General features: G+C 35.5%; 1 protein-coding gene across 3 annotated transcripts in view; it reads right to left on the reverse strand.

The window, feature by feature from the left end:
• usp32 (ubiquitin specific peptidase 32) overlaps positions 1-18,482 on the reverse strand; it is a 113,888-nt gene that overhangs the window by 13,211 nt on the left and 82,195 nt on the right. The window contains exons 12-23 of one of the 3 annotated variants that reach the window (XM_033046203.1): positions 18,248-18,350; positions 17,572-17,755; positions 16,471-16,646; positions 14,226-14,366; positions 13,494-13,611; positions 11,440-11,594; positions 11,276-11,357; positions 8,730-8,804; positions 5,650-5,788; positions 2,921-3,026; positions 2,332-2,505; positions 1,310-1,484 (exon numbers count right to left, since the gene is read on the reverse strand). In XM_033046203.1, the coding sequence (XP_032902094.1) occupies positions 1,310-1,484; positions 2,332-2,505; positions 2,921-3,026; positions 5,650-5,788; positions 8,730-8,804; positions 11,276-11,357; positions 11,440-11,594; positions 13,494-13,611; positions 14,226-14,366; positions 16,471-16,646; positions 17,572-17,755; positions 18,248-18,350 (1,628 nt within the window). The remainder of the gene's footprint in view (positions 1-1,309; positions 1,485-2,331; positions 2,506-2,920; positions 3,027-5,649; positions 5,789-8,729; positions 8,805-11,275; positions 11,358-11,439; positions 11,595-13,493; positions 13,612-14,225; positions 14,367-16,470; positions 16,647-17,571; positions 17,756-18,247; positions 18,351-18,482) is intronic. The other 2 variants (XM_033046206.1, XM_033046204.1) reach the window with 2 other exon arrangements.

The following is an 18,482-nucleotide window of genomic DNA, read 5'->3' on the forward strand; positions in this document are numbered from 1 at the left end:
ACCTTCTGGTGGAAGGTTCTCCAACAATCCGGAAGGGTGGTAAGTTCTAGCATTTAGACTCAATGATCAATAGAGATTTCCAAGACATGAAGGGAGCCTGCAGGTAGTTTTGTTTCCATTGTCCCTCACATATCAGGAGCTGTTGTAGCAGTAGCCTGGGTAAAGAACTATAGTGCATTTTATAATCAGTACAGATTGGAGCCACTGAGCACAGCAGTGAAGAAAATGTGCATTTAGGTGATGCTTGCGATAATCAAATGAACTGCTTTATCTAATTTGATGATAATTAGAGTTTCATTCTTCTAGGCAAGTGGAAAGTATTCACCCATGCTCCTGATTTTGTACATAGTTAAAAGTTTTGGAATTTTAAGAGATTAGTCATTCACCACAGAATTCACCTTCTTTGTAGCCACACAATTTTATGTCCTGGACCAATTGAAGGTTTGGTGGAAAATCAGCAAAGGATCTTGAAAGTTAAAGTTAGATGGCGGGGCCTCTGTAGTTGACCTTCATTGCCAAGTACATTTGAGGTGTGAATGTCACTTGCCAATTGTCAGCCCTTGGTCAAATGTTGTCTAAAATTATTTCATTTTCTAAGGAGTTGCACATAAAATATTGTGTAATCAACAGTGAACATCCCAACATCAAACCCTCTGAATAAAAATGTATTGATTGTGCAAGGATGGCGAAAGACTAGAACAAATGAAAAGTGTCCTACAGCAAAGGTGCCCTAGTGGTGGGTACTGTCTTATGATTAAGGTGACGTACTTAAGAAAATTAAGAATATTTTCTATTGTGGTATATTTGTGGAGTCCAGAACCAGGGGCCGCAGTTTAAGAATAAGGAGTAAGCCATTTAGAACAGAGACAAGGAAACACTTTTTCTCACAGAGAGTGGTGAGTCTGGAATTCTCCGCCTCAGAGGGCAGTGGAGGCAGGTTCTCTGGATGCTTTCAAGAGAGAGCTAGATAGGGCTCTTAAAAATAGCGGAGTCAGGGGATATGGGGAAAAGGCAGGAACGGGATACTGATTGGGGATGATCAGCCATGATCACATTGAATGGCAAATTTCAAGCTGGCTCGAAGGGCCGAATGGCCTACTATTGTCTATTGTCTATTTTACAATTTGTGCATTTATGTATGTAGATTTTGGGGAAATACTGATTTTGGCTTTTCCTCCAAATTCATAAAATATGCAGATGGTAAAAATTCAAAACACTTAAATACATGAGAAGATACTTTGGATATCAATGTCAATTTTCTCAGCAATATGAACCCCCCCCCCTCCAGCCATTTTATGTACTGACAAACCTGTTATTTCTAGGTGTAGGTAGCTATCCATTGGCAGAGGCAAGGACAAGAAGTTAAATGGATCAAACCGAACACTGATGTGACCACACGTTTTACATTTAACTTGCGATTTTAGTTGTCCATGAAACAGGTCAACAACAATTGATTTATTTCTCCTCAAGTGATTGTCCCATGCCTAAAAGGGCAAGAAAAATGAGAGGGCATTGTTTACCATTGGCGATGAGATAGCAGGTATCTTGTGTGGCTTTTAAAACACTCAGCCTTAAAGTACACAATATGCATTAAAATATTCATCATTTTTCTTTGCAAAGCAAAACTCAGAGAAATCAAATTTGCTAACAGTACATCTGAATCTCAAAAAGGATACATTACCATGAATATTTCACTGAGACTTTTTTTATTTAGGTTTTGAATTATTGAAAACCTGCCAAAGTCATATTAATTATCAGAATAAGCAATTAAAAAAATGCCTGCTGATTATACACAGCAAGAAACCTGGAATTATAGTTCATAATTCATAATGTTTCACACAATTAAATGTGCAGTTTGATTTCTGAGCAGGGTTCCAGTAGTTCTTACTGCAATTATTTCTGTGCAATAAACTGGAATACTTCAAATTAAAATATGGTCTAACTCCATTTCCAATCTTCACCCACATTAATTTCTGTGAATCACGTGACAACATATACTTTCTAGCAGAACACATCATTACGAAATTGCTGAAGAATTTCTCAGTATTTTCAAAGGAAAAGATGCACTTTTTTCTATTTTTCTCTTGACTATTTGATTAGATGGGAAAGAAACAAATTGCAAAAGGCTTTCTGATGATCAAAAAAGTGGGAAATAATCAAGTTTTGAAATTACCCATTTAAAAATAGACAGACTTATCAATTTACGGCAAATCAAACCCGCAATCATCAGTTTAGTAATACAAACACCCAAATTCAAAAGATTCTTAAGACATCATATTCACCAGGGATATACTTTGATTACACAGAATCTTCAAACAGAAATACACTGACCTCTGCTGCGACCTCAAAATCCGGACGGCTATCACTATCCTTTAGCTCCACGTAAGGCTTCTCGTGAACTCTGTTGAGGTCTTCATGGAGACCATCCAACAAGAACGCGAGAAGCTCCTGAGAGTCCTGCTGCTGAAAACCATTAAATCTTGGAGCATATTTTGCTATCGTCCACTAAAATAAAACAAAATAAAATTTAATGTTGGCAAAGAGCAAACAAAGTGCCATTGATATTATTATTTCATATTGTCCTCTCTTCCTTTCCATCTCCATCCCTCCACAAATGTCCCTAAGCATTAAAGCTTTCCATTTGAACATTATTTTTTCTGGTTTGTAATGTCAAATCTGTTAATTAGAAATCGGTTCTTGATTTTTCACAATATTGCACTGTACAGGATTATGTAATAAAAATATTTAAAACCGTGAGGAATAACTGCAAAAACGTTAAAAATCAGTTATTCTAATTTTCACAATTCCACAATATAATAAATTTGCCAATATAAACACATTAAATTCAATATATACTGATTTAATTACTAACATAAATGGGTTTATTCTAGTAAATATTTTATATTACTATATGCCCTACCCTGAGTTTAAGTGGTGCTATATTCTTCTGAGTTCCACTCCACAACTCTTGGATAAGATCTCCATAGCACTTAGCCATATGACCCTTCATTCCTAATGGGTTAGCCCTGTATTAAATCACACATACAGAAAGTTACTTATAGTCAAAAGTTAAGAGTGTTTTATTGTCTTATGTCCCGAAACATAATAATGAAATTCTTACTTGCAGCAGTACAACAGGTTGTAAACACAGTACTCAACAGATAATATAAATATAACAAATAAAAAGAAAGTAAGTTCAATTTAAAAAAAACATGGTGCAAAAAACAAAAAACAAAAAAATTCCCGACTGCAACCCAGGAAATTCTTAGTTCAGAGTGTAGGTGGAGTTCATAGTGTTTAATAGCCGGACAGTTATTGTGAAGAAGCCGTTCCTGAACCTGGATGTAACAGTTTTCCGACTCCTGTACCTTCTTCCCGATGGCAGGGGTGAAACGAGAGCGTGACCAGGATGGTGTGGGTTCCTGATGATGCTGGCTGCCTTTTTGAGGCAGTGCCTCCTATAGATCCCCTCGACGGTGGGGAGGTCAGCACCCGTGATGGTTATAACAAATTATAAGAATAGGTTATAACCAGTCTTAGTTGGTGCAAACTAAACAAGGCTATCTGTTCTCTATGCCATGAACATATTACACTCTGTATGGACATACAACTAAAAGACAGGGGTCATTTGTTATTTTAGTGACAACTATTCATTTTTAGTTGACATAACATTATTTTATTCCTGTTGGGTATACATAAGGTAGTTTAAATGGGCATACATTTTGTTCAAATTTAATTTTGGCATACTGTCAGCATCCAATATTTCCTTCAATATGAATATCATGTACTTTTTAAAGAAACATCAAGGTCATTTACTGACTTTAATGTTTGAATTCCATACCATTAATCAAGAAACATGAATATAATGTAACCAATGATGTCCATGAATCGCAGATTTCAAGCAGTCATTGCTTGCAAAGGATATGCAACAAAATGCTAAACATGACTACTTTCATTTACATGACATTGCTGTGTCCCATACATTATGGTACCCAGAAATGGGAGGACTGTGTATAAACACTGCTGTAATTTCTACATGGTGAAACCAAAATGTATAAAAATGGCCTTTATTAAAATCTGATAATGTGCACTTTAACCACATGTGATTTTTTCTATTACAAATCTCAAATTGTGTAGTAAAGATGCAAATAAATGAATGATTGGTCTTTGGCTCAAACATTATGGAGGGCACTGTTCATCGATAGCAAAGTGTTAGAAGGATTTAGGCCAAACGTGAGTATAAATAGGACATTTTTGGCTGTTATGGGCTGGTTGGCCAAAAGGGCCAGTTTCTGCGCTGTATAACTATGAATCATATAGCTGAGTAATAAGCCTTTCATAATTTTTTCTAATTCCGAAGGAAAATTAGCTAGATCTTTGTAATAATAATATAACAGTTGAAAATCAGCTTTGGGCATGATTTGTTATGGCAAAAGAAAACCAGGTGGCTGGCATTATCTTTGGAACAAATGAATCCTTAAGATTTTCATACTGAGCAAACAGCTTTATTCTGGCATATGTGGAATATTAAAATTAGGAATATTTAAGTGGTATTGAAAGTCATCAATATGGCACTGTTGATCATTGTGACAGTTTAATGTGTATGTCCATGAATAATGTTGTTTTGAATTAATGGCACAAGACTAAATCTAATATAAATGATCTATAAATAGAATCCGGTCGTATTACTTTCAGCGTGTACGAAAGAACTGCAGATGCTGGTTTAAATCGAAAGTAGTCACAAAATGCTGGAGTAACTCAGAGAGACAGGCAGCGGAGATAAGGAATTGGGTGGGGGGGGGGGGGGTCTCAACCCGAAACATCACCCATTCCTTCTCTCCAGTATTACTTTCAGCAATTAATCAGTACTCAAAAATATAATCGACAGATCTCGTCCAAAAACAGTTACTGAGATCACCATTGCCTCAAAATAATGACGACCAATATTTATATTTAACCAAGTTCAAACCAAAACAGATAATGCAATGAAAGTGCAGAACATTTGTTGATGGACAGTAGCCACACAGATAAAATGTTCATACAGTTAATCACAACTCCAGCAGATTCTGAAATAAGCTGAGTGGCAAAAGTAGTCAAATGACAGCATAATTACAAAATGAAGTGATTGAATACAAACTAAACCCTATCACATTGCCAAATCATGATATGCATTTAAGTCACTCTGAATAACACTAAGTAGAAGCCACATATTAATTATAATGACTGCATATTCAATATGTAGTTACATATTTTTCTATTACACAGAAGTTGGTGTTAATTAAATATTTTTTATATATGAGAATTAAAATCAATTTGTTCAAAAGTAGTTTTTCCATCTAGTAAATGCAAATTATTCCCACTTTTAAGTGTTCCCACTATAAGTTCAGTATAATCAAAAATGCTTTGCGTATCAGAACAGTTTCATTTTATAATGAGGTAAACAAGGAATGAATTCAATCTGGGTGTGGATCCAAATCTTGTACAATTTTGGGACAACTGGGATTAAAAGTACCTTGGCATTATATTAATATTCTTATTTCAGTGTATTAATCAAAAGTAGAGATCAAAATAATTTTGAAATTGAAACGAACAAAGGGAAAAGATATCTACAAAACGTCATATCAGCAAATAGGATTTCAATTTTCTTACCTGTTGAGTTCGTAAAGATGTCTCCCTGAGATGAAGTACCGGGTAAGTGGCTGTGTGTTACTGACACACTGGATGCTGGAATTCATAAAACACGTGTTTCCCAGGTTACTTAGCCCTGTGGCACCTTTTTCAGTTGGAACTAGAATGAAAATATTATTGAGCCTAATTATGATGGAATTTATGAAGCTGGTTGAAACAAGAAAAGCAGGAATAAAACAAAGACAATCAGGAAATTATCACAAATATACAATGGCACATTTAATATCTTTCTCCCAATGTACTGCTAATTATTTGAAGAATTGCAAATGCATGCACAAGACCTCTCCATCACCAAGTGTGGGTACATCCCAATTCCTGTGGTAGGTTCAATGTAAGTGGCAACAAAAATTATACTGCCCTCCTACAAGTCATGAATGGGTACATATCCATGTTGAGTAATAATGGGAGGAGTTAAATGTAGGAAAGACATAGAATGTAGAATGTCCATCACTAAGGAGGTCTCCAACATTGACTGAGCCAGTCCAATTCTGAATGATGAGCTTGCAATATTCAATATGCAACTGCTGGAGGGAGAACTAATGAAGGGAAAATCTACTTGACTTGACCGTGTCAATCTACACTTCACTGATGCAACGGTCCATAAAGGTGGGAGTGATCACCGCATGGTACATATGGAGGAGCAGCACTGCCCTTACACCAAGCACACCCTTTATATGAGATATATTCAAGACAGACCTACTGATTCAAAGCTGGAATCATGAAGTGACTGGACCTCAAACAGCAAGACAGTTTGCATTATGAATAATTCAATGCTTTGCAGTTGAACCATATTCAATTCTAATGCAATGAACAATGAAACAGCTAACTGGAAAAGGTGGACAACTCCATGCCCAGTGAAGGCAGAGTGGAGGAGACTGAAGCAAATTCAATTATCTTCAGACAAACATGCCAATTGGATGATCCACCTAACCCCCTGCTTTAGTTGTCAGAACCTTCATTAAAGTTAGTCTTCACTAACTTGATTCTATCGACCTGATAACAAGAAATAGTCATGTTGTGGATAAGATTATGAATCCCAACAAGGTTCTGACTTTGGTGCTGCAGCTATGCATTAACTATAGAGAGCTGGATCTGCAACCTATTCCAGTGTCAATGTACAGAATTGCCCAGGTGTCCCAGGACAAATCTAATCCAGCAATTACAGCCTAATACGTCTACTCTTAATCAAAGGAATCAAGGGGAAATATATGTACGGAAGATGGTTATGATTGATGATGGCCAATTAATTCAACTCCTGGAATAATGACTGAAACTGCTTGGGAAAGTGTCCCAGAACTAACCATCTTCAGTTCTTTCATAATTTTAGTCCATCATAAAATTCCAGGTAAAGACGCTTGCTGACATCTACACCATTCAGTTCCATCCACAGGTAATGAAACCTGGTTAACATCCAACCAGGTCAATTAAATGCAAGCAACAGTACCACACAAAAACTCCATGGTAACCACCATCTACAACAAAATAGAGTTGAACTTCTCATCCCACGTGAGATTGTTATCAAAATTCTCACCATTAACATGTTAGGGTGAGAGGTGGAGGAGGGGGGTGAGGTGGGGGGGGGGGGGGGGTGTTGAGGAGAGCATTAGAGGCCACAAACTTAACTCAACCAACCACAAATGTTGTACCTTTAAGCCAAGATCAGTTGGGCATTTTGTGAAGGATCATCTTTAATCATCTAAAGCGTTTCAGGAATGAGAGAAATTGCCTGGATTACTGCAGCTCCAATGGCACTAGTGTTATCAAGGTCAATCTGATTGATACCCCAGCTACCATTCAGAACATTCATTTCCACCAACAGCAGCACAGCACTGATGCAGCTTGGTTATTCCATGGAAGACACAAAAGTAACTTGTTTAATCCTCACCCTTCAAACCCCACCACACTCATCACCTTCAAGGAAAAAGGCAGCTGAGGTATGGAAATGTCACTGCCTGCAATTTCCCTGAATCAGACACCATTCTCACTTGGAAATAAATTGCAATTCCTTTATCATCGGATCAAAATGCTACACCATCCTGCATAATAGCACTGCGGCAGTACATTCACCATTGCAATGCAGTTCAGGATCATTCCCTTCAATGACACTTAAGATTGGCTTTAAATTCTCCCATTGTCATTCTTAAGAATATGTTTTTTATAATGTTATGCCAATGAAATGGCGCTCTGTCAACAATCCCACGGGGACCCTTCTCGAAGAAAGACTGAATGCATGGTAGGGTTGTGGGTGGAGAGGGGGGTCAATTTGTTAACTTGTTTGTCTAAAGATGCATAAATGATAAGATGAAGAAATGCAAAAATATAAACAGAAAGAATACATTTGGCTTCACGGCATAGTTTCACACTGAATAATATTCCCCAAAAGTTTCAAGAAACCCAAACATCATCAGTTTGATAATGACCAAGAAAATCCTTCTGAACTCATGTTCTTGAGAAAGCTGTGAATTATGGCTCTTTTGTATGTTAAGAAAAAATATATACCTGTTTTCCAGAGAAATAAGGGTATAAGCTTTACACGTGATGAACTTGACTTGTACATGTTTCCCAATCCAACCAAACAGGAGATTTTCCCCCATCTATGAACCCATCCTCACTGAGCTACAACCTCCTACATGTTAGAATAAATATTAGTGAAGAAAAAATATATAATTGTGGGGCCAATAGCAACGGCAGGTTTAATGGAAATTTACACCATTCCATATTTAGAATATTTTAATCAAATATACAAATGCAATAAGAAATAATTTCACATATAAGGAAGGATTAAGGAGGCATTCACAAGCATTTTGAAGTGCATAATTCAATTCATCTTGTGCACATATCTGAAATATTTAATGTAAATATATTTTCCATTTTAGTGGTGGCTTTCATTTGCCAAAATATTAGATATGCAATAAATTTGCTGATATTCAAGTGATTTCAATAAATATGTGGAACTGTTAAAAATACCTCCAATTTGCTCAATGACCCCACAATGTGGAATGAATCGTTCACCTATACTTAAGTTCTATGTTTGTACCTACCCTTGTGTCTGTCCATTTTGCTACTGTTTGCAATGAATGACATCTCCTCCGGCCAACTCATATCTTTGTTGCGAACTATTATAAGAAATGCAGGATATCAGGCTGATATTACCGTAACAATGTTTGCACTTAGGTAACTGGAAAGTCTCTTTTGACAAAGTAGTTTAAATTTGTATTTTGCAATTCATTTTTAATCTCTCTTCTAAAGTCTAACCAATCACATCATAAATGGAGGATTAACTCAGTTCATGTTTCTTACTTTTTGATGTTTAACTGACTGCTGGAGAGGAAGAATTAAAAATCCTAGAATAACTGATCCTCTAAATTCTTTCATACCTCATGTGGGGAAGTACCCTGCCATCAATGAATGCCTAACGAGCCTGAAATTAGGAATGCACTGTGCTGGGATATATAGACTTGAACAGACATCTACTAACATACACGACATGATACAGTAAAGTTTAAATAGGTATTTTCAAAGCTGGAGGTGCTTATCTATAATGTTCTATGTTTGTAAAAAAAAGGATTTCATTTGCTATACTGGTAGTTTGAAAAATAATATTTTAAATTAAAAAATAAATTATATCAATTTCTCAAATATTGCAAATTAACAGGAGTAACAAGAAACATTATGAATGTCACTCTATCCCCAATGCACTTGAACCAAAATAAAATCATTAGTAGTTTTAATTTCTTAAATATATCCAAAATGTACAGATGCAACGATGTGCTGAGCAAGTTGGAAATAGATGTACTGTTCCCCAATAAGATATGGACAGACAATAAATACTGCTCTCTGTGTCACCCACACCCCAAGAACAAACTCAAGTACATTTACAGTTATTGGATTATTGATTCTTTTGGACAAAATATCAATTAAAGGGGGGAAAAGTTATTTATTATAGCCCCCAGCTTTAAGGAATGGAATATTTTCGATTGTGAAATAAATAATTACAAATTAAATGGAAAGTCAGTTTCTTCCAATATATGAAGATGTACAAATGGAGACGGGCAATGAGGATCTCAATTATAGATGGTAAGGTGGTTATTGCTTGCTTTTTGCACAAAAAAGTGTTAAGTGCAAAATGTTAACACTAACTTCCTGTGAAATATATAATACATGGTTACAAGACGACTTTGGAACTGTGGTGTCCAAAATCTTCCATCATTGGTGGTTTACCTTATCTCGGGTCGTATCGTTTGGAAACTAATTGACGAAAGATGGTTTATCAGAATTGGTTAATAACTCCACTATTATACCATGCAACTATGATGATGACAGAAAATGGATTAAAGGGGCTTTTGTGCTTTTATTTCCAAAATTAGTAACTACATATATTTTCAAACTTGGCTGCTGGTCATTTGAATTTTTACTGTGAACTGCAAAGTTATTTTGACAGCTTTAGCAGCACACTAACTGAAATAAACTTTAAAAAAAATATTGTGTGCCTGTGATTGAAAATGTATTCCCAACTCAGAAAACATGGGGTAAGTGAAAGTTTTTGCAAATTGGACACAAAAAGTGGTGGAAACACAACGGATTCAGATAACTCTTAAAACTTTCTTCAGCCAATATGTTACCCATTTATGCAGGGAATGTTAAAATGACAAGACAAAATAAGACCATAGACTACTGAATGAAGGTAACATTTGGACCCAATGTTGTTCTACACCAGGATCTATTCAACACTGAGATCAGGCTTAGTTTCTTTACATTTTAGAGGGCCATGTTATACCCTATCACTTTTGAAAATAAAACAAAGAATACTTCAGAGAACAAAAATGACCCTTTGCAAAGAAACCTATTGTAGTATCTCAAATTTAAAAAAAACAAAACATGAATATCTGGGGGGAAAAAACCCACTTGGGGGCATCATTACCATAAAAATCTGACCTAAACTGGTTTACCACTCAAGCAGAAGGACTTGAACTCCCTCCCCTACCCCAAGGCAATGGTCTTGATCAATGAATGCATGATGAATTTCATGTTTACAATCACCTTGAAAGACACTGTGGACATAAAATGTCACATCACAAAAATCAAGTTTACATTTATTTCTGATGGCTTTTGCAATAAAATGCTCATATCCATTATTTTATTAAGCATTTTATTGAGCTGGATCATTAAAATACAAATAGTTATGAAAAAAAAAAGAAGAAAAAAAATCAGCTCAGAATTTTAGCTGAGTATTTTATTTGTATTCATCAAGCAAACTCAATCAAGGACAATATGATACAAAACTTCAAGATTTCAAGGAGGGAGTGAGCTTGAAGTAAGTTTGTTGCACCCTGGTAAGCAAAACATGAATATCTAGTTTTATTATCAATCACCAATGGTAATTTCTGGAAATGGTAACTTGCTGAAATGTTTCTGTCTTAGACGGAGCACATTTTTAAATCATCTTATCCATGAAAACATAAGAATAGTGATCTGTTTGTCAACTGTGGTTTAACTAAATTCTATTAAAAATGAATTTGGACTACATTACCAATTATGAATTAATTTCAATAATCTGCATGTTGATTTTGAAAAACATTGCTTTTACCTTCAATCACCAAGTGTTGGTCATCTAGAATTTTTAAGTCTTCTAAAGTGTGATCCTCATCATCCAGTAGTGCAAGGTAGTTCTACAAAATAAAATTGTTATGTGACATGATCATCCCAAAACAATCCAATCCTAAGGACCTAATATGAGAAATATTTCTTTACCTCACTATTGTACAGCCACAGTCGCATGTCTTCCTCCTTTATTCGAAGCCGCCGAGATAAGTACTCATGGATATCTTTTATTGTTTGCATTCGGCTAAAGCAGCCCGTGTAAGCTAGCATTCGTTTCATTGGTGATGATGGTGAAGGCACATTTCCTAAGTTCACAACAAATATTTTTAGTTGCAAGTATGCAAATCATGCTATAAAATAATTTAATATGCTCATATCATCCCTGAGTGTGCTGGGACTTCTTCATGAATGTGACATTTTGTTTTGTACTATTGTACCGTGATGGGCATATATAGAAGACAAAGCCAGTCTTCCTGCACACATACTGCCCTAGTAAGCTCTACCTCTTCCTCAGGCTTAAAATGGATCGATGCCCATTCAACTTCAAAGAGTCTAATTGAAAGTGAAGAACTGCAAGTCTATTTACTATCTATACATTGTTATTTTGTTTTCATTCCTACTAGGTATTCAGTAATCAAGCAGATACATAATAACCACCATCTATTTGCTGTAATGCATTAATGGTTATGTTTCGTCATTTCCTAGCTATCAAAAATATAAAAACGCCCATATGTTGAAAATTAAATGTCCATTATATTGATTCCTTTCCATATAAAGGCTGAGTAGAGAAATGATTTAATATAGCAACTCTAATTCAACCAAAATGCAATTGATTCTGGTGCTCCTAGATTCTGATTGGCTTATAAATCAACAAAGCTAATAAAGCATTATTATATTACATGGAATTAGTTTCTCTACAAGATAGATTTTATTGAAAAAACAAATTAAGCATAAAATTTTATTACTGCATTTTAAATTGGATTGTGATATTTGAAAACATTTACATAAATCCGCAAATTATTAGAATATTCTGTTTGAAAACATAACGAAATCAGTATCTTTTAAACCCACTGCTTGTTTTTAGCATTGTTGATGAACTTCAAGTCAAAAGTAACTCAATGAATAGTAATATGGACCAGTAAATTAATGTGTTCCATGATATAGCAAAGATAATGTGGGTTTACATGTTCTTTATGTGGAAAGGTACAAATCTCAATCAAATTAGAAAACGGTATTAAGAACAAGCTAAAAGTCACTACAGGCATAACAGCATATCCCTCAAAATCAGGCAAGATAATTACAGAATAGGGTGGCAAAGAACAGTTCATGATGAAATTGGGCAGTGAAAAAAATCACGAACAAATTTTAAAATATATATGCATGGCTATCTTTTTCTCATCAGCTAAATTTTCAAAATTAAAAATGTAAATTAATTAATTGAAAAGAATATAACAAAGAATAAACATTTACTTTGCAGAAAAATTGATAGTTAAATCATTTCTTTGAGGCATTCATGCGCATCTAAATCACACTGAGGGAATAACACTGGTTAAAGCTAATACATATGAAAAAAAAAAATCAATCAAATCATAAATTAGAAGGTATAGATGTAAGATTACAGCAAGAAAGTGGATTGATAAATTTAAGAACAATTTTCTAAAAAACATTGCGGGGTAGGATTCAGAAAGTTATCATTTGAGGTTTCTCCAAAACATTACTCAAGGAAAGAAATGAGCCGATAAAGTATTGAGCCCAACACAGGACCTGGAAGAAATAAATGAACCCAGGGTTCTATATTATATCACTATATACACAACTTAATTTTGATCAATTTTAACTGGACAAACTCTACTTAAATTATTCAATTAGATTGCACCCACTAAATTGAGCAGCTTACAATGGTTAAAGTGTTTATATGACACAAATTTAGTCAGACAATTACTTTTGTGGTGTTCATTTAGTGAAACAAATTCGGTGGACGTCAGGAACATCCCAAATATTTCTAATTTCTATCAATTTTCCTGAGCCAACAGACCCCAACTGGCCAAATGGTTTTAAGAAAACCTCAATGATAATCTACAATCGGAATTTAAAAATAAAACAGGTGGATTTGGCACGAAGCAACTAGAAAGCCAACAACTCCTATTCTTGCTGCAGTCTTACAATACCTCCATGGTGAGGAAATGTTCTCAGGCTCATCATACCCATATTCACCCAGATGTTGGACTGTTGAGTGCGTGTGGCTGGTTGTTGACGCAAAAATAGAAGGTAGCGAGGAAACAACTCCAGCTCTTCTTCACTTGTTGTGGTATTTTTAATGACCTATAACATTAAAAAAAAAAAGAAAATATGCAGTTACTAACCTAATCAAATGGTTTCAGCACTTCTGATGCGTACAAAGATCAAACTGGTGATGGTCAAATTATTACACAAAATCCAAATAAATGAAAATAAATGTAAATAATGGGTCAATTCTTCAAAAAAATCTTAAAATGCAGATGCTGGAATTGGGGAACAGGTGAGTGGTGGAATATTGCGTTAGGGGACCAGACCTCCCGTGAGGGCTATGGGTGAGTGGTGGAATATTGCGTTGGGGGAACGGGTTGCGTAGGGGGACCAGGCCTCCCGTGTGACAGGGACCCAACGGGAGGCCTGGTCCCTGTCTATTTCTAACTATTTCTAGTTAGAAATAGAAACAAAATGGAGGAAATACAGCAGAATACCTATATTACCGGAAAGAGGAATAAATGAAGTTGATGCCTTTTCAATGTTAACTATTCTTCTTTCCACAGTATGGTGTAGCCTGCTGAACATTCCAGTATTTTAGGCTAATTCTTTGGCAAGATTCAAATTTAAAAGCAGAGTAAACAAATTCAAAGGTATTCAAATCTAAAAGCATTAGTGACAAATTGAATTGAAAGACAAAGGTAACTTACAGGCCTAGGTAGAGATAGATTTGCCCCGTACCAGTGGTACAATGCCCTCCATACCGGTTCTGGGACAACCTCATAGTCTTTGCCTTGAACCAAAGCTGGATTGCGTTTCAGACGTCCACCCTCTAATGTTAACGTAGGAGCCTTTATAAATACATAAGCGTGTTATTTTCTTTGTATGTTACAAAAACAGAATCATTAACCTTGTTGAAATGGTTATGTTCCTAATTGCCCCGATCTCATTTTTCTTTGGTTATTTTACAGGTGTTTGCGCATCTTGACAGGAATTTTGTGAGAGTAATGTGCAACACAGTTTCGTCTTACGGCATATTGTAGAAAAGTTTGGAAGTCTGCAAGTAACACTGGCACATATATAAGGGAGTAGCTGGATACTGGAGCAAAATAGGGCTGCCCAGTGATTTGCCAGAATGTGGATTGCAGTATGCCCAGGTTTGTCCTTGGCTTTCCACTGACGTATGCAATTGGAATGCAGGAATAATAATGAAGCTCAGGGCTGGAAGCAGTCAAAATCTCAGTTTTGAAATGCATATGGAGTCAGAGGCTCAATTCAGGCTGAACACTTGCACAAAGTCTTGTTGAAGCCTGGCTTAGTAAGAGCAATGGGATTTATGGTGCAAATGGAAGATATTGTGTTCAGAAATCCTGATATTTGGAGATGATTTCTTCTCATCTAATATTCGAGATGGAATAAAACAATAAATAATCAAGAGCTGTGGTGGGCAGTGCAGGAATGTGTTCAGTGAGGTGATGCTGAGTCACCAGCATGTACTCTGAACCCAACAATGTAGTATCAGATGGAGTCATCAAACTATAGCAGACAGATGACTAAGAGCTGGAAAGTGATTTAGATCCTTTGGGAACATATTACCAGATGACAGTGCTGGATCCATCACAGATGATTTGCTGCTTTTGATCAGATGGATAGGATTGGAACTGGGAGAAAACAGTTCAATTTAGACATACAGTATTGAACTCGTGCAGGATGATTGACCAAAAACTGTAGACTAGGGTGTGATGAGCATACTGTATATATGAAGCCCGATTAAAATCTGATTTAAGTTTTATATTTCTGCATAGAACATTTGATTTAATAGATTTAATGCTGTTATCAGGCAACTGAACCATCATACCGCAACTAGAGAACAGTCCTGAAGTACAATCAACCTCAGCGGGGACCTTCAGACTATCTTTGATCAGACTTTACAGGCTTTTCCTTGCACTAAACGTTATTCCATTATGTATCTGTACACTGGACAGTTCGATTGCAATCACGTATTGTCTTTCCGCTGTCTGGTTAGCACGCAACAAAAGCTTTTTCACTGTTTCTCGGTACACGTGACAACAAACTGAATCACTTAAATACATTTTTACTATTTCCAGAAAACTTGCTCATCAAATCAGGTTTCAATTTTAAAATGTTGATCATGGGATTATTCATGGATAATAACATGACAAATGAATGCCACTTCTACTAAAAAGCGTAAAACACAATATATATTGTAAAAGCAAAATCCTATATGTTCGAGATATGAAAATGCAGTGTAGCTCAAAGTCAGTCACGTAATTGACAACATGGCATGTGATGTTGATCCTTCACAAGCAATAATCTCAATATCCACACACATTCTTTGACACCAACATGGGCCCTGCTTCAATCACCAACCTAGACTTCACAGCATTCCAATTAGCTTCTTTATTCTGTTGAGTTACTGTTTGTAAGATTTTGTATAATATTTCCCAAACCCTGCCACACTTAAACCATCATTCAGGCTTACATCATTCAATAGTATCTACTGACAATGGAATCAGCTTGCCTTTAGTTTTTACATTCATACTTGCATCCTATCAACATCTCTTCACCTTTTACCTTTGGTAAAATGTAGGGCGTCAAATTGACCAGAAAAAAGGACAGGAACTGGACTCAAACTATCACATCAGAAATGTATATGTTATTCTCTGCTGTATATAGAATTTTCACTCGCTTAAATATCCTGTGAGTAGGATAAATTGGCTATTATTTATTTAATGCTTATATGAATGCACTGCCTAGATCTCATGACATTCTGCACATGACTAGAAATGAATAGCAATCAATAATAATCAATACATAGTCTTTGAATAACGCGACTGCCATGGATGCTGTAATGTTAAATCTTTAAGAATGGCACATTCAGAGTTCATCATGGGAAATAATTACTTTCTATCTTTGATAGCTTTGTGTCCATACCTTCACAGACCCTTGTATTACAAGTAATAAGTTATCTATAGCTCCTGGTTTCTGTAGACCGAGGTGTCCTAAGATGTTTCCATTAGCACCCAGGAAGCATTGACCATTGTTGTCCAAACTGTTGTACTGTCTGGCAAAGCAAACATCAGTACCAGCTGGACTAGACTGATACAAGCCTGAAAGAAAAAAAGAAAGAAAATATTCTTCAATTATCTTCAGATTTTATTCTGCTTTTGAATATATATATATATATATAGCCGTGAAAAATAGTTTGGCTTTCTTCATTTCTATTGAAAACCTCAAATATAGTAGCTACAGCCTAATTAAATTGAATAGCTGGCAAATGATGAAACAGCATTTGTTACTTGCCAGAAGCCCACTATTCTTCATTCCTTTTGATAAAGGAAAAGGCATCTAATATATCATGCAGATTTGATTTTATTGTTTCAGTGCTTAATGCTCAGTGCTTTGCTTTTTTGCAGGCAGACTTTAGAAGCTTTTATTAAATTCCATTCTCATTGAAGTTAAAAGACAAGGTTAAAATAAATTGTGGTTTAATTAACGCATTTACCCAATTAATGCATTATGAGCAAAGAGAACAAACACTGCTCTGGACCTGGTTTTGCATTTGGGCGCAAGGATACACGTCATGTTTTCATTGGGATTATCCTGCAATCTTGGCTCTAATCAAGTAACTGGCTCATAAATACTGTTATCCACAATCCATCCTTATAATAGTTTTAGGCATTGGAAATGCTAATGCAGTTTTTCTTGGCACTTCTATTTTTCCCCAAATATAGATAGGGCTGTCATGATGTCAAATGAAGAATAAATATTAAATCCTTACATTTTAGATATCCACTAGAATTAACAAATAGCCTTATGTTCTTTTTTAAAAAACTATAATTTCCAGTTCAAATATGTTGTTCCTTAGATCTTTTGCTTCTTCCATGACAAAATTGCTTCCAGTTAATGCCTTCATTCCTTGCAGAATGAAGGCATATCCAAATATTATTTCTAGCTTTAGTACAGTGTGCAGTAAACAAGTCAAATGTTGAATATTCAATTAATCTTGGGCATAAACTTAAAAAACAAGGGTACCAGTGCCAGTGCTCTCGGATGCTTCAGATGCAATTGAAATGTTATCAAAATATTTTTCATCTGTAGAAGTAAATGAATTCTGCACTCCAGGTTTGTCTTCACCTTGATCCAGAGCATGTAATTGATGTTGGCTTTTTCCTGGAGTCATTATTGAAGAAGGTTCTATTATGACTGGCTTTGTTTCCTACAAGAAAAGCAGGAAAGAAAACAACCTCAGAACTGAAAATTGACAATGATATCAGTCAACATCTCCAAGCTAATTCTTTCAAACAATGCATTTTTAGACAATACCCACCTTTGTACAAATCTTCATGAACCCAACTTGCTTTTGACTTATGTGCAGGTTTTGGGAGCTCAAGTTAAGTCACCAGAAAGGACTGCAATGGATTTTTAAAATTTCAAGCCTACTGTTTAAGTAGGATCACTTGAGGCGGTTAACCTAACATTCATCTCATTTACCTGTATCTCATAAAAATAGTTCTATGAATAAAATCAGAACTGGTTGAGTTCTGAAAAAGGACCTTCAACCCAACTGTTTTTCTTCCCAGGCCTGCTCAATATTTCCAACATATCTTTATTTATTTATTTCCCAGCATATACCAAAGTATCCTGCCTTTCATTGAAAGTATTTAATTTACTTCAAACTACTAGAAAATAGAGATTATTAATTACTCACATATTTTACATATTCCTTCCACTGCTGCCACCACTGCATTGAAATCAAAAACCAATTATGTCCAGTTTGTAGGCCATGTCTGTTTTCTCTTTCCAGCCATCCACTAGAAAAAAAATTGCAGATAAATTAGTAAAGCATTGCAATTATAAACAGGGATTTCAAAAGCTAATTAGGAAAAAATTACAATGGACACAATTTAAATATTGCCATTAATGCCCCAACAAAAACACCAAGT

This window comes from Amblyraja radiata, chromosome 28, assembly GCF_010909765.2.
Source record: "Amblyraja radiata isolate CabotCenter1 chromosome 28, sAmbRad1.1.pri, whole genome shotgun sequence".
NCBI classification, from domain to species: domain Eukaryota; kingdom Metazoa; phylum Chordata; class Chondrichthyes; order Rajiformes; family Rajidae; genus Amblyraja; species Amblyraja radiata.